At 50.3% G+C, this 16,713-nt stretch overlaps 1 protein-coding gene across 7 annotated transcripts in view; it reads right to left on the bottom strand.

Moving 5' to 3' along the window:
• Positions 1 to 16,713, bottom strand: part of spir (spire type actin nucleation factor) — a 237,717-nt gene that overhangs the window by 194,043 nt on the left and 26,961 nt on the right. For all 7 annotated transcript variants that reach the window (XR_011226023.1, XM_069319275.1, XM_069319276.1 and 4 more), the window contains exon 2: positions 12,199 to 12,233. Coding sequence is in view for 6 of the 7 variants with exons in the window: in XM_069319275.1 (XP_069175376.1) it covers positions 12,199 to 12,233 (35 nt within the window). In the remaining variant the exon portion in view is untranslated. The remainder of the gene's footprint in view (positions 1 to 12,198; positions 12,234 to 16,713) is intronic.

Here is a 16,713-nt window from a genome sequence, read left to right as displayed (position 1 = left end):
ACGTCATTTCTCAATTTTAGGCTCCTTTGTTTACATATATTAAACAGTTTATGAGCTCCGACCACTTGGAGCCTGTTATAACAACAGTTGATTGGCAAATTTGAGTACTGGTAAACTGTTTAATAGATGTAAACAAAGCCGCTAACAATTGAGATATGATGTAGAGGTTCGTAAGTACTGGCGTAACTGCTGCGTGAATCCAGGTCCTGGTCTCCACACCGTAAACACCACATGTTTTTGTCGGTTGTGGCGAGGTCAGGTGTGCAGCCAGGTGTGTGTGTGTCACGTCAGTTATGGTGCCGGGAGGAGTTAGGCTACTTCTACGCCAGGATTCATCCACTAACTAAAACTCTACATCTTTCAAGTCATGGCAGATTTTTTTTTTTACATTTATTAAACAGTTTACGAGCTTCGAAGGATTACGATGTTCTCGATAATAATCCTGGATTATGAAGTTTCAAAACTCGTAAACTGTTTACTAAATGTAAACAAAACCATCATGATTGCTTAAATATGTACAGGTTTCCTAAGTAGATACTTGAGGAAACTTTGTCCTGGTTAGTAATAAGCGTTTTGAATCAAAACAATTAGGCTACTTAAGATATTCCATATATCTTAATATATCTTATATATATATCCATATATCCGGAGCTTTGTCCTCATATAACATTAGCTGGATGTCCTCCGGTACATTCGTTAATGAGGTCTTGAGGTCTTAAATATATTTATAAACCAGCTATCGGTATCTTGAGGTTATCTTGAGATGATTTCGGGGCTTTTAGTGTCCCCGCGGCCCGGTCCTCAACCAGGCCTCCACCCCCAGGAAGCAACCCGTGACAGCTGACTAACACCCAGGTACCTATTTTACTGCTAGGTAACAGGGGCATAGGGTGAAACTCTGCCCATTGTTTCTCGCCGGCGCCCGGGATCGAACCCGGGACCACAGGATCACAAGTCCAGCGTGCTGTCCGCTCGGCCGACCGGCTCCCTGGAGGATCCCGGTATAATCTTAATGCACCATTTAAGAGGTTGATGTGCTTGACAGTAGAGAGTTCAGAGCATTCCTCCACGAGGAACCGCGTCAGCGTCTTCAGCTTGTATACACACAGCTTGCAACCTGCACTCTCATTACGGGCTATTCATGCCCGTGCCACCTCTTGGGTGGCTTAATCTTCATCAATCAATGCACTGTTATCACAAATTACGGGCTCACTGTGGGCCGTGCTACTTGTCCCTCTCCTGTGCCAGGTAAGTTACGGGCTCGCCATAGCCCGTGCTACTTGCCCCGCTCCTGTGCCAGGTAAGTTACGGGCTCGCCATAGCCCGTGCTACTTGCCCTGCTCCTGTGCAAGGTAAGTTACGGGCTCACCATAGCCCGTGCTACTTGCCCTGCTCCTGTGCAAGGTAAGTTACGGGCTCGCCATATCCCGTGCTACTTGCCCCTCTCCTGTGCCAGGTAAGTTACGGGCTCGCCATAGCCCGTGCAACTTGCCCCGCTCCTGTGCCAGGTAAGTTACGGGCTCGCCATAGCCCGTGCTACTTGCCCCGCTCCTGTGCTAGGTAAGTTACGGGCTCGCCATAGCCCGTGCTACTTGCCCCGCTCCTGTGGCAGGTAAGTTACGGGCTCGCCATAGCCCGTGCGACTTGCCCCGCTCCTGTGGCAGGTAAGTTACGGGCTCGCCATAGCCCGTGCGACTTGCCCCGCTCCTGTGGCAGGTAAGTTACGGGCTCACCATAGCCCGTGCTACTTGCCCCGCTCCTGTGCCAGGTAAGTTACGGGCTCGCCATAGCCCGTGCTACTTGCCCCGCTCCTGTGCCAGGTAAGTTACGGGCTCACCATAGCCCGTGCTACTTGCCCCGCTCCTGTGCCAGGTAAGTTACGGGCTCACCATAGCCCGTTCTACTTGCCCCGCTCCTGTGCCAGGTAAGTTACGGGCTCACCATAGCCCGTTCTACTTGCCCCGCTCCTGTGCCAGGTAAGTTACGGGCTCACCATAGCCTGTGCTACTTGGAACTTGTTCCGAGTAGCTGAATCTGTAACAACAACAACAACAACAAGCACTGTTATGGTGACGCCAGACATGCTTGCTGGGGGACCAGGCGTCAAGCAGGCTCGGCCCCTCGCTGCAATGTTATATTGGATTGAAGTCTCGACATTGTCAAGGTGACTCAAGAATGTTTTATGTTCTATGACCGTTACACTTGGCTGTACATGTGGAGATGTGCGTCCAGGAATTGGTTTACCTTAACGGAAAATTTCGTTTACCTGGAGTGTACCTGGAGAAGGTTTCGGGAATTCTTCCACTCCCCGAGCCCGGCCCGGGGGCCAGGCTCGACTTGCGATAACTTGGTCCAACAGGTTGTTGCTTGCAGCGACCCGTATTTGCTACTAAACGTGCAGGCGATGAGTCACAATAACGTGGCTGAAGTATGTTGACCAGACCACACACTAGAAGGTCCAGGGACGACGACGTTTCGGTCCGTCCTGGACCATTCTCAAGTCGATTGTGCTACTGAACTTGGTCTTACTAGGAGAGAAATCCGGGTTTATGGATTAAAAATTCCTGATAAACTTTGGATTCTCTTTGTTCAATAAATCTAAGGAGGACTTGAGGAGTGTGGGGAGGGAAGCAGACGACCCGCCCCACCACCTCACGCCAGGGGAGGTCGGTCACGGGGAGCCGGTCGGCTGAGCGGACTGCACGCTGCACTTGTGATCCTGTGGTCCCGGGTTCGATCCCAGGCGCCGGCGAGAAACAATGGGCAGAGTTTCTTTCACTCTATGCCCCTGTTACCTAGCAGTAAAATAGGTACCTGGGTGTTAGTCAGCTGTCACGGGCTGCTTCCTGGGGGGTGGAGGCCTGGTCGAGGACCGGGTCGCGGGGACACTAAAGCCCCGAAATCATCTCAAGATAAACTCAAGGGAAGACGACCAGGGCCATCTCCTACGATGGGCAGCTTCCCTTCACTGACACATTCCATCCCTCATGTTCCTCTCCGTATGTGATACAATTCTTGCTTCAGCTGACCACAAGACGTGACAATGACGTTATATTACGTGGTGGAATGACAACCTAACAGTGACGTGTATGACGCCGCTTAAGGAATGACTCATTTGGCACAGAGACGCTGACGCTCCTGAGAAGGCGAGTGGGGCAGTTTGGCTTTGGTTGGCATCCCTTAGTCCTCATATAACACTAGCAAAACGGTACGCACGCGTACATACGCGCGCACACCCTGAAGTTACAGTGGGGGATGATACCTCAGATTGGCGTGGTCATCAGTGGAGTCCCACAGGGCTCTGTACTCGGACCTATCCTGTTTCTGATATACGAAAATGATCTCCCAGAGGGTATAGACTCATTCCTCTCAATGTTTGCTGATGATGCCAAAATTATGAGGAGTATGACATAGGAGGACTGCTTGAGGCTTCAAGAAGACCTGGACAAACTGAAGGAATGGTCCAACAAATGGTTGTTAAGAGTTTAACCCGAACAAATGTAATGTAATAAAGATAGGTGTAGGGAGCAGGAGGCCAGATAAGGTATCATTTGGGAGATGAAATTCTTCAAGAGTCAGAGAGAGAGAGAGAGAGAGAAAGACTTAAGGGTTGATATCACGCCAGACCTGTCTGTCCCCTTAATAAAGCCATATCAAGAGGATAACATGAGCGGCATGACCCCGTAACATGACACACTATAAACCAAGTGACAATCACCGTGTCATCCAAGCCCGAGGAGGATCAACGACACAATGACAGGATGTGGAGGACTCCGAGCACGTGTAGTGAGGACACCCACATTAACACAAACATTGCTGAGTTCTGTGTTGTATCCACACAGTTCTTGTTGTATCCACACAGTTCTTGTTGTATCCACACAGTTCTTGTTGTACCCACACCTCACAGTCCTACACTTCCTCCTCTTTCCATCTCTGCATGTATTACTCCTTGTACACTTGCATTTGTTTTTAAGTTTTTACCAGTAGTGTATTCAGTTACGTTCTATGAAGGCTATGTATTAAGATATTCTGGTTCCTGGAGGAACGGCAACACTGGCATTGTTTACAAGCCTGGAGGAACGGCAACACTGGCATTGTTTACAAGCCTGGAGGAACGGCAACACTGGCATTGTTTACAAGCCTGGAGGAACGGCACCACTGGCATTGTTTACAAGCCTGGAGGAACGGCAACACTGGCATTGTTTACAAGCCTGGAGGAACGGCAACACTGGCATTGTTTACAAGCCTGGAGGAACGGCAACACTGGCATTGTTTACAAGCCTGGAGGAACGGCAACACTGGCATTGTTTACAAGCCTGGAGGAACGGCACCACTGGTATTGTTTACAAGCCTGGAGGAACGGCACCACTGGTATTGTTTACAAACCTGGGGGAACAGCAACACTGGTATTGTTTACATATCATATTGTATATTTATTTCTTCATACTGGTCACGTCTTAATACTGACTTCAATATATATTGAGCACGTCTTAATTTACCACATCTTAACCCCCCATACATCCACACGCCCACTCTCCTCAGTCTACGCCCCACACGCCCAAGTGACAACAAAGGGTCAATGTATAGCTTCAGTGTGGGGTCCTGACCTCTAATTCCACCAGAATTTGGAAAGCAAAAATATGCCCGTGACCGTGAATGTCCAGTTGTGGGGGAGAGGGAGGGGGATGGTGCAGTGAGTGGAGGAGGGGGGGGAGAGAGAGGAAGGAGACAGGGAAGGAGAGAGGAGGGGATGGTGCAGTGAGTGGGGGAGGGGAGGGGGAGAGAGAGAGGGAGGAGACAGGGAAGGAGAGTGAAGGGTGAGAGAGAGAGAGAGAGGAGAGTATGGAGACGGGGGGGGGGGGCAGCAAGGGAACGACTGGGAAACAATCCGCTAACCCCAAAAAAACACAAAGACTTCAAAACAAAGGGAGAAAGCCGGAAGCCTGAGCCAAGAGAAAGAGGATGAGTCAACGTCGGAGAGTTATTGATAAAAAGACAGGTGACACCACCAGTGATAGGTGACAGGAGACCCAGGTGACACCACCAGAGTGACAGGAGACCCAGGTGACACCACCAGAGTGACAGGTGACAGGAGACCCAGGTGACACCACCAGAGTGACAGGGAAGACAGTAACACCGACGGCTGTAACGTCACTGCCAACAATGACACTGTAACAACGAGGTTATGGTCGCTGTACACTCACATTACTTGCCATGCACTTGCGTTACGTTGCCAGTCTCGCACCGACCTCTAAAATGGCTCAGTTTAACTGTGACTCAGGTTGGGGAAAACACTTAGTCTGTCTCGTATCCTTTGGCCAGGAGAGGTGATGATGGTGACGGGGATGGTGATGGTGATGGTGACGGTAGTGTGGTGGAGGATGAAGCAGCAGACTTGGCTGTGTATTGATTATTGCAGTCTGCTGCATTCTCTGCTGTTGCTGATGCTATCGTTCTGCTGTTGGTACTGTTGCAAGTGTAGTGATCTGTAGTATTGCTGGTGCAACTGCTGCTGTTATTGACCGCTGTGGTGGTGTTGCTGCTGCTGGTGCAACTTAAGCTGCTGATGTTGGTCGTGGTGTTCCGGTGTTGGTCGTGGTGTTCCGGTGTGGTTCCTGCAACCTGCCCCCCTCTAACAAATTACGTCGCCTTTCGCTCGTATGCGCAACTCAGGCTAAAAAACCCGACGTATTTCAAGATGAAATCGGCTGACGAAAGTGATGTACTTGTCCCGTTTTCTGTTTTGGGTCCTCTGGTTATAGCTGTCAGGTTAGGGGAGGACACATTTAATTGACGGTTTTCATGACGTTTTAAAACCTCGGGAGAACTTCCTGCCCTCCTAACCTACACCAGAGGACCCTTAACTTGCTGTTTTGGGAGAAAAAATATATATATGTATAATTTCAATTATTTTTCAGTGTCAAATTACGGCCTTTTTTTGTCGATAGTGCATAAGAGGACGGGTAGGGTTGAGCACTTTCCATCTGGTCACCACTTGGTCCAGGAGACATCTCCCGTCACGCAGGGTGCAGTCAGGCCTCCACAGATCTCCAGTATCAGCTCTTGATACTGGTAATGGCTCAAAAGGGCCACCACTTATGGTGGCCCGTGCCACCTCTTGGATGGCTTAATCTTCATCAATCAATCAGCACTTTCCACTGTTTATGTTCCTGTTGGAGTTTTTGAGTTGATTTCACGCCTTCGGTGAGGCTCTCGGAACAAACGGCCGTCACCAAGCCTAAGGAAATGGGCGGCAGCGTTGTCACAGGCGCGTCGGGGTCGTGGTTCAGAGGGACCCGTTGTCGCGCGTGCGCGAAAACCGCCATCACGTGAGCGCGACAGCCGCCGTCGCGCGCGATGGAGGGCCGCCGTCCCACGCGACAGAGGGCTGAGTCCCCCCCCCTACCACTGTCCCGCGTGGTAGGGGGGAACTATAGCACACATGACTGGCCAGTCAGAGGGTGAATGTCATTAGAGTAACAAACAGGAGCCCTTCACAGACCAACACACCTGTCAGCGGAACCCCCAACACAAATTCAACATTCAACACAAATTCAACACAAATACCTCATGGCATCCCAGGCGCAGCGGCACAACAGTAACAAGCCACATGCACGCACAGGGGTCGAAATTCCCAGACACACACACACAAAAACATCCTCATCTGACCCCCTTGTGCTTTACAACATTACTAACTACAATCCCATCTCCACCAGCTCATCAGATTAGCGGCGTTCGCGTCGCGCCTTGCTAGTTACAGTGGGCGAAATTCCCATCGATAGTCAGAGTCAAATGACCCAAAACGTTCAAGACCTTAGTGCCCATTATCCCTATCTCTATCATCAGGTCAAGGCAATATAGAGCCCAGCCACACCAGCCACAAGGGTGGAATTTGTTGAGGGGGTAAATCAGTGTTTAACGGCACCACTGCCAGTAGTGCCTACCGTCCGAGGTGCCAGCCTACCAACCCAACATGTGGAGTAGGTGCACTAAGGTACACAAAGGTGCACTAAGGTACATTAAGGTACCCGGCACAGCAACACCAGATACAACCCCTCCCCCCCCCACCACACAAAAAAAAAGCTGGGCAAAAGGAACAGTTAAGAGCGTGAACCGCATCTACTCTTCTACGGTGTTTCGTGTACCGTAGGACCTCTTCTACGGTGCTTCGTGTACCGTAGGACCTCTTCTACGGTGTTTCGTGTACCGTAGGACCTCTTCTACGGTGTTTCGTGTACCGTAGGACCTCTTCTACGGTGTTTCGTGTACCGTAGGACCTCTTCTACGGTGTTTCGTGTACCGTAGGACCTCTTCTACGGTGTTTCGTGTACCGTAGGACCTCTTCTACGGTGTTTCGTGTACCGTAGGACCTCTTCTACGGTGTTTCGTGTACCGTAGGACCTCTTCTACGGTGTTTCGTGTACCGTAGGACCTCTTCTACGGTGTTTCGTGTACCGTAGGACCTCTTCTACGGTGTTTCGTGTACCGTAGGACCTCTTCTACGGTGCTTCGTGTACCGTAGGACCTCTTCTACGGTGCTTCGTGTACCGTAGGACCACCCGTACGAGGGCCTGGTGCACCGTACGACCTCAACATATAGGGCTGCAGGGAAGGCAATAACGTGCACACACTCTTCCACCAACTGCATCTCTACTCGTTGTTGTTAAAGATTCAGCTCCTGGGAACAAAGTGCCAAGTAGCACGGGCTATGGTGAGCCCGTAATGGACTTACCTGACACAGGAGCGGGGCTGTAACTGTTCTGACTCTCTCTACTCGTGTGAACACATCCTTATCTTCACCAACCCCCCCAACCCCCTCCCACCACTTGACTGACGGTTGACAGGCGGGACCAAAGAGCCAAAGCTCAATCCCGCAAGTACAACTAGGTGAGTCTCTCCCCCCCCCCCCACAGATAAAGGCATAGAAACATATCTTTGAATTCAGTTAACACACTTGGGGAAGCAGCCCGTCCTCTCAAGTTCTCACCATACAGATAATGGTGTATTTCATTGCCCGAACCTAACCGAACTGAGGATCCACGAATAGAAAAAGGGGGGGGGGGAACAGCCAGTTGTTTTAGCGAGCCGCTATGATTTATAGTACATCAGATATGGCCGTTGGGGACTTTTACGACAAAATGCGATGTCCTGTTCCAGAGGACAGGTTATAGGGGGCAGAGGGAGGGGGGATAGGGGAGGGGGGATAGGGGAGGGGAGAGGGAGGGGGGATAGGGGAGGGGAGGGGAGAGGGAGGGGGGGATAGGGGAGGGGAGAGGGAGGGGGGGATAGGGGGAGGGGAAAGGGAGGGGAAAGAGCGGGAGGGGGTTGAGGGAGAGAGGGTGAGGGAGAGAGGGTGGGGGAGAGGTAGGGTGGGGGGAGAGGTAGGGGAGGGGGGAGGAAGGGGAGCCTGAACATAACGCGATGTTCACACGTCCAGAAATACAGTTGGAGTCAACCAGTCGGGTTGACTGTGAGTGGTAGTTTATTGTGCACCCCATACTCCTCCTGTGAGCGGTAGTTTATTGTGCACCCCATACTCCTCCAGTGAGCGGTAGTTTATTGTGCCCCCCATACTCCTCCTGTGAGTAGTAGTTTATTGTGCCCCCCATACTCCTCCAGTGAGCGATAGCGCAAAAAGGACTGTATAAGGCACAAAAGGTCCTCACATCAGCCCTCAGCGGGTATTCTGACCTGAACAATTGTCACATAACCTGAACACCTTAATGATAATAACAGCCACCAACAAGCTTTTTGGCACAGCAACACCTATGAATTTACGGTATATTACTGTGCAGTGAAGGCACAGTCTTTTGGCTGTGCAAAATAATATCCAGTTTACAGGATAATATAAGAGTTGTTATTTATGACTTTTTAGGATACTACACAGCTTATAATTTATATATATATATATATAATCATATATCCATAGTTTGCTCCTAGTAGATAAACATCTGCTAGGAGCGAAGTATGAACACAGTACAAGAATTTAAGATATTGTATCGTTTGTAATAAGATGGTTTGTCATTTTTATGTAAGATGATTTTAAGGTTAATTTGTAAAAGGGTGTTGTCTGTCCCGTGCCAACCTCAATCACCGCCTGCACCACTGGACCCCCACCACCTCCACCACTGGACCCCCACCACCTGCACCACTGGACCCCCACCACCTGCCCCCCACCACCACCTGCACCACTGGACCCCCACCACCTGCACCACTGGACCCCCACCACCTGCCCCCCACCACCACCTGCACCACTGGACCCCCACCACCTGCACCACTGGACCGCCACCACCTGCAGCACTGGACCGCCACCACCTGCACCCCACCACCTGCACCACTGGACCCCCACCTTAGCCATCCCTCCTCACCCAAGACATCTCAGGTGACAAAGGCCCCATCTAGCACAAGTGCTTGAGGCAGCAGGAGGCCAGCAGGTGTCACCTCTGTAACACCCGGTCACGCTACAGCGGCTCCCAGCCAGCCAGTCACGGCGAGTCTACACCCTCTGTGCTCTCAAGCACACACACACGCGCGCGCACACACACACACACACACACACACACACACACACACACACACACACACACACACACACACACACACACACACAACACGCGCGCGCACGCTACGAGGTGTGGGGCCTCGTAGCCTGGTGGATAGCGCGCAGGACTCGTAATTCTGTGGCGCGGGTTCGATTCCCGCACGAGGCAGAAACACATGGGCAAAGTTTCTTTCACCCTAAGTGCCCCTGTTACCTAGCAGTAAATAGGTACCTGGGAGTTAGTCAGCTGTCACGGGCTGCTTCCTGGGGTGTGTGTGTGTGGTGTTGGAAAAAAAAAAAGTAGTTAGTAAACAGTTGATTGACAGTTGAGAGGCGGGCCGAAAGAGCAAAGCTCAACCCCCGCAAAACACAACTAGTAAACACAACTAGTAAACACACACACACACACACTCCTTCGCATGTAAAAGACACATCTAATACTTTATGTAGGGCATACGTAAATCTGTGTATCTATGTATTTACGTATGTAGGTTAGCTTAGCATTTTAAAAGCACCGAATCACCTTCTGTGGTTGAGTGTTCAATAAACCCTTGAACTATATGTTTAACACTTCTCTAACCCTGTCCATGGAGGACAGAAGAAAATGTATATATGCTGGTTAGCATTGTAAATGTCTGGCCACGTCTGTGGTAGAAAAAAAAAAAAAAAAAAAAAACTCCTTCGCAAATAGAGTGGTAGACGGTTGGAACAAGTTATTAAGTGAGAAGGTGGTGGAGGCCAAGACCGTCAGTAGTTTCAAAGCGTTATATGACAAAGAGTGCTGGGAAGACGGGACACCACGAGCGTAGCTCTCATCCTGTAACTACACTTAGGTAATTACACACACGCACACACCACCTGGTGAACCTCACAATAGGGGGGGGGGAGAGATTAACAACATGGGGGGGGGGTGTTAGTAAACGCAACAGTTGCGGGTACATGAAGACGTAATGACTGAGATGTGGTTAAATAGTTCAACACGATAGTAATTGTAACAGCTTGCCTGGGGTGCTCTATGGGGGGGGGGATAAAATGGGGGCTCTGGGGTGCTCAAGCTGCGGTGCCAGGACGCACTACACAACAGGGGGTCCAGGAACAACAGGGGTCCAGACACAACACAATAGGGGTCCAGGAACAAAACAACAGGGGTCCAGGAACAACACAACAGGGGTCCAGGAACAAAACAACAGGGGTCCAGGAACAACACAACAGGGGTCCAGGAACAACAGGGGTCCAGACACAACACAACAGGGGACCAGACACAACACAACAGGGGTCCAGGAACAAAACAACAGGGGTCCAGGAACAACACAACAGGGGTCCAGGAACAAAACAACAGGGGTCCAGGAACAACACAACAGGGGTCCAGGAACAACAGGGGTCCAGACACAACACAACAGGGGACCAGACACAACACAACAGGGGTCCAGGAACAACAGGGGTCCAGACACAACACAACAGGGGTCCAGACACAACACAACAGGGGTCCAGGCACAACACAACAGGGGTCCAGGCACAACACAACAGGGGTCCAGGCACAACACAACAGGGGTCCAGGCACAACACAACAGGGGTCCAGGCACAACACAACAGGGGTCCAGGCACAACACAACAGGGGTCCAGGCACAACACAACAGGGGTGCAGACACAACACAACAGGGGTGCAGGACACAACACAACAGGGGTCCAGGCACAACACAACAGGGGTCCAGGCACAACACAACAGGGGTCCAGGCACAACACAACAGGGGTCCAGGCACAACACAACAGGGGTCCAGGCACAACACAACAGGGGTCCAGGCACAACACAACAGGGGTCCAGGCACAACACAACAGGGGTCCAGGCACAACACAACAGGGGTCCAGGCACAACACAACAGGGGTCCAGGCACAACACAACAGGGGTCCAGGCACAACACAACAGGGGTCCAGGCACAACACAACAGGGGACCAGGCACAACACAACAGCGGTCCAGGCACAACACAACAGGGGTCCAGGCACAACACAACAGGGGTCCAGACACAACACAACAGGGGTCCAGGCACAACACAACAGGGGTCCAGAGACAACACAACAGGGGTCCAGACACAACACAACAGGGGTCCAGACACAACACAACAGGGGTCCAGGCACAACACAACAGGGGTCCAGACACAACACAACAGGGGTCCAGACACAACACAACAGGGGTCCAGGCACAACACAACAGGGGGTCCAGGCACAACACAACAGGGGTCCAGGCACAACACAACAGGGGTCCAGGCACAACACAACAGGGGTCCAGGCACAACACAACAGGGGTCCAGACACAACACAACAGGGGTCCAGGCACAACACAACAGGGGTCCAGACACATCACAACAGGGGTCCAGGCACAACACAACAGGGGTCCAGACACAACACAACAGCGGTCCAGGAACAACAGGGGTCCAGGCACAACACAACAGGGGTCCAGACACAACACAACAGGGGTCCAGACACAACACAACAGGGGTCCAGACACAACACAACAGGGGTCCAGACACAACACAACAGGGGTCCAGACACAACACAACAGGGGTCCAGACACAACACAACAGGGGTCCAGGAACAACACAACAGGGGACCAGACACAACACAACAGGGGTCCAGGAACAACAGGGGTGCAGACACTCACCTTGCCCTCTGACACAGGTCGCAGTCTGCTCCTTCCTGCAGGGAGAAAACATTAAGGTGTTACAATAATACACAAACACACTACACCCACACATGTTACAACCTGCTGCTAAATATTGGTGCACCAATTAACACACAGGTTAACTTATTCCAATTGGCTTATATTTCGTATATATATTTTTTTAGGCCTAAATGTTCACACTGGAGTGGCCTTAAGCGTCAAAATCATGAGTCCTACCGTGTTTGAAATTGAAATAAGTTTATTGAGGTAAAATACACACAAAGGGATGAGGTAGCTCAAGCTATTCTCACCCCGTTCAGTCCTACCGTGTTAACAGCTATAAAACAATGATAAAATTGCTAAATTAGGCAGTTGAAAAGTGTTCTGTGGATTTACAAGAATTCTGAAATGGCCAAAGACCTGAGAGGTGCAGTATTAAAAGCTATGACAACGTGTGTGTAACTTACGGGCTCACCATAGTCCGTGCTACATGGATACTTCGTCCTGAGTAGGTAAATCTAAAAACAACACCAAGATGTGTGTAACAAATGGTAGTTGTATGGTGACCGGAGCAGACAATGTGATGTGGTCCTTGTGGTAATTGGTCTTGACTATAGTTAACGGCCAGTTAACGGCGTTGAGCGACTAGTACCACAATATTCACCTCGTAAACTTTATGGCCAACAGTTAAAACATTCACTTCAATACCACAAAACGGGACGTTAGAAAGAACTTTACTTTCAGTGTCAGAGTAGTTAACGGATGGAATGCTTTAGGCAGTGATGTGGTGGAGGCTGACTCCATACACAAATGCACATTAATGACACTATGTAAAAGACACATCTAACACTTTATGTAGGGCATACGTAAATCTGTGTATGTATGTATTTACGTATGTAGGTTAGCTTAGCATTTTAAAAGCACCAAATCACCTTCTGTGGTTGAGTGTTCAATAAACCCTTGAACTATATGTTTAAAACTTCTCTAACCCTGTCCATGGAGGACAGAAGAAAATGTATATATGCTGGTTAGCATTGTAAATGTCTGGCCACGTCTGTGGTAAAAAAAAAAAAAAAAATTCAAGTGTATATATGATAGAGCCCAGTAGGCTCAGGGATCTGTACACCAGTTAACTGACGGTTAAGAGGCGGGACCAAAGTGCCGAAGCTCAACCCCTGCAAGCACAACTAGGTGAATACAACTAAGTGAGTACATTATTGAATGTGAAACTGTATTAGATACTGGACATCCTGGGATATTGTACAATCAACAATACTCCATTGAATTTTGCTCACTACAAGAAATCCTAGCCATTTATCCAAAATTTTCTTGTCCATATTTTTTTTTCAGCTGCGTTTCATATAAATCCAACCCTGAAATGCCGCCAACAGTCGAAAGTTACATTTACAAGTTTTTAAATTAAACATGTATTCAATTTAATGCATTGAAGGTAAGCGCCAAGCATTACAACTATATAGCACTGGGAAGGGGAGTCAGGATATTTGGGATGGGGGGGGGGGGATGTAGGAATGGTGCCCAACCACTTAGGCGGTCGGGGATTCCTCACACTTGGGAAAAAACGAGGTGTCAAAGACAGCCTCTGACACCATACACTTGGGGAGGTGTCAAGGACACCTTCTTGACACCCTACACATCTTCCCTGACACGACAGAATAATCACAATAGCGTGATGCATCAAATGAACAAATCCACAAGGTGCCGTGACGAGGATTCGAACCTACGTCCGAGAGTATCCCAGACGCTGCCTCACAACACCTGGGATACACTATAAACAACCACGTAATGGATAACTTAAACACTGCTAACTTTCCCAAATAACTTTGAGTCTTTCCAAAGTTTTGAAAAAAAGCACTGATTTACTCCCAACTTTCAAAGCATTATAAAATACTTAACGCTGACACTGTCAAAGACTACACCCTCTCCGCTACACCCCAGCACACACCTGCCCAACACACCTGTACCTATATAAGGGAGTCGAGCAGGTTCACTCCCCCACGGGAGACATCTCCCGTCACGCAGGGTGCAGCAGCACCTCCACAGATCTCCAGTATCATCTATTGATACTGATAATGGCTCAAAAGGGCCACTACTTACGGGCTATTCATGCCCGTGCCACCTTTCGGGTTGCTTAATCTTCATCAATCAATCAATCGTTCACTCCACTACCTCAATAATCACCATGAAAGCCAACAGACACCACCAGTCCACAACCAGCAACTAAATATGGAGACCGAGAGGTTGTCCTCTCTCTGTGTATGGTGTACCTGGAGGAGGGGGGAGGAGGAGGAGGGGGGAGGAGGAGGGGGAGGAGGGAGGAGGAGGGGGGAGGAGGGGGGGAGGGGGAGGAGGGGGGGGGGGGGGGAGGAGGGGGGGGAGGGGGAGGAGGGGGGGGGAGGGGAGGAGGGGGGGGGAGGAGGAGGAGGGGGGGGAGGAGGAGGAGGGGGAGGAGGAGGAGGGGGTAGGAGGAGGGGGGGGAGGAGGAGGGGGGGGAGGAGGAGGAGGGGGGAGGAGGAGGAGGGGGGAGGAGAAGGAGGAGGGGAGAAGGAGGAGGGGAGAAGGAGGAGGGGAGGAGGAGAAGGAGGGGGGGAGGAGGAGAAGGAGGGGGAGGAGGAGAAGGAGGGGGGGGGAGGAGGAGAAGGAGGGGGGGAGGAGGAGAAGGAGGAGGAGGAGGGGGGGAGGAGGAGAAGGAGGGGGGGGAGGAGGAGGGGGGGAGGAGGAGGAGGGGGGGGAGGAGGAGGAGGGGGGGGAGGAGGAGGAGGGGGGGAGGAGGGGGGGGGAGGAGGAGGGGGGAGAGAGAGGAAAGAGAAGTCGTCAGTGAAGCACTTGTTCCGGAAGTGTTCGGATGTCATCAGTTGTGAGTCGTGTGTAAACTGTTTATCATTCATAAACAGCTGGGGGTTTGGCGGGTGGATGGAATGGACGTTGTTTATGAGGACGGGTTGCGATAAGAAGGAATGTGACAGGTGGGAATCTTCCCCCTACTCCCCCCCCCCCAAGCTCCGTCTTGCGACACTGATGTTACCTTGAGGAGCTTCCGGGGCTTAGCGTCCCCGCGGCCCGGTCGTCGACCAGGTCTCCTGATGGTCACAGTTTATGTGAATAACAGACCCGAAGGAGTCTGCTGGCAACACGAGGCTAATGAAGAATGTAAAACCCGTGAAGGACTGCAGAACATTACAAAATGTCCTTGACAGACTGCAGGGATGTACAGGCAAGGGCTGTTAGAGTTAAACCAACAAGTGTAAGGTAATGAAGATGGGGAGAGGGTGAGACCTGAAGGCAGGTACAGGAATTAGAAAGAGAAAAGGTTGGAAGTGAATATAATTACACCACCACCACCACCACCAGAGGCGCACACAAAACAGGTAACATCGCCAAGCACATGGGAAGCTATCTTACTTAATTGAAAAACCTAATCAAAGACTCTCAAGGCAATTTATATGACTTTGTTAGATCAATACTGCACTATGCAGCACCGCCCTGGAGAATGCGCCTCTTGAAGCAAAAATGTAAAAGGTACAGAAGTTTGCAACAATATTAGTACGAGGGTCAAGAGGATTAAACTGAGAATACGCAAAGCAACTAAATCTCACAGAGATTTTTGTTGCTTATTACAAGGAACTACAGAAAGGATATGACCACAACATACAAGATACTAAGGAGAATAGACAAGGTAGACACGGACCACCTCTTTAAATTGAGAGAAAGACGGACGAGAGACCATAAATGGACGCTAGAAACACAGCGCAGGACTCGTAATTCTGTGGCGCGGGTTCGATTCCGCACGAGGCAGAAACAAATGGGCAAAGTTTCTTTCACCCTGAATGCCCCTGTTACCTAGCAGTAAATAGGTACCTGGGAGTTAGTCAGCTGTCACGGGCTGCTTCCTGGGGGTGGAGGCCTGGTCGAGGACGGGCCGCAGAGACACTAAAGCCCCGAAATCATCTCAAGATAACCACCTCCATGCACACCTTTATGAGCAGATACGACACACAATTTCACTTACAAAAATTGAAGGACTCCACAAGAGGTACAAGAAGACCAGTTGGTGAGGTCCTAAGTCAGACCTCACTCCCTCGTATTCCCACCAAACACACACCGAAACTACGACGTTGGTACAACGTTCGAACAAGTTTTAACACCACCTAACCAGTTACAACAACCAATATAGCAAGTTGTAACAACGTTCTAATACGTCATAAACACGTTAAGCCAAGATGTAACAACTTATTACAAGTTGTAACAAGCGGAAAATAGAGACAGTTACGGTTTGTGTTTCCAGGGGTGTGTTAGATAAGCCCCATTAACTAAGCAACCACCTCAACCCACTGACCGTGTGAGTGCGTGGTCCACCCTCTGATTTATTGATTGTTTACCTGGGATGATACCTGGGGCCAGATTCACGAAGCAGTTACGCAAGCACTTACGAACCTATACATCTGTATAGGTTCCTATATATCATATAGCTATATATCCTATATATCATATATATCA

This window comes from Procambarus clarkii, chromosome 92 (genome assembly GCF_040958095.1).
Source record: "Procambarus clarkii isolate CNS0578487 chromosome 92, FALCON_Pclarkii_2.0, whole genome shotgun sequence".
Taxonomy (NCBI): Eukaryota; Metazoa; Arthropoda; class Malacostraca; order Decapoda; family Cambaridae; genus Procambarus; species Procambarus clarkii.
This window is presented reverse-complemented; position numbering and strand designations above follow the sequence as displayed.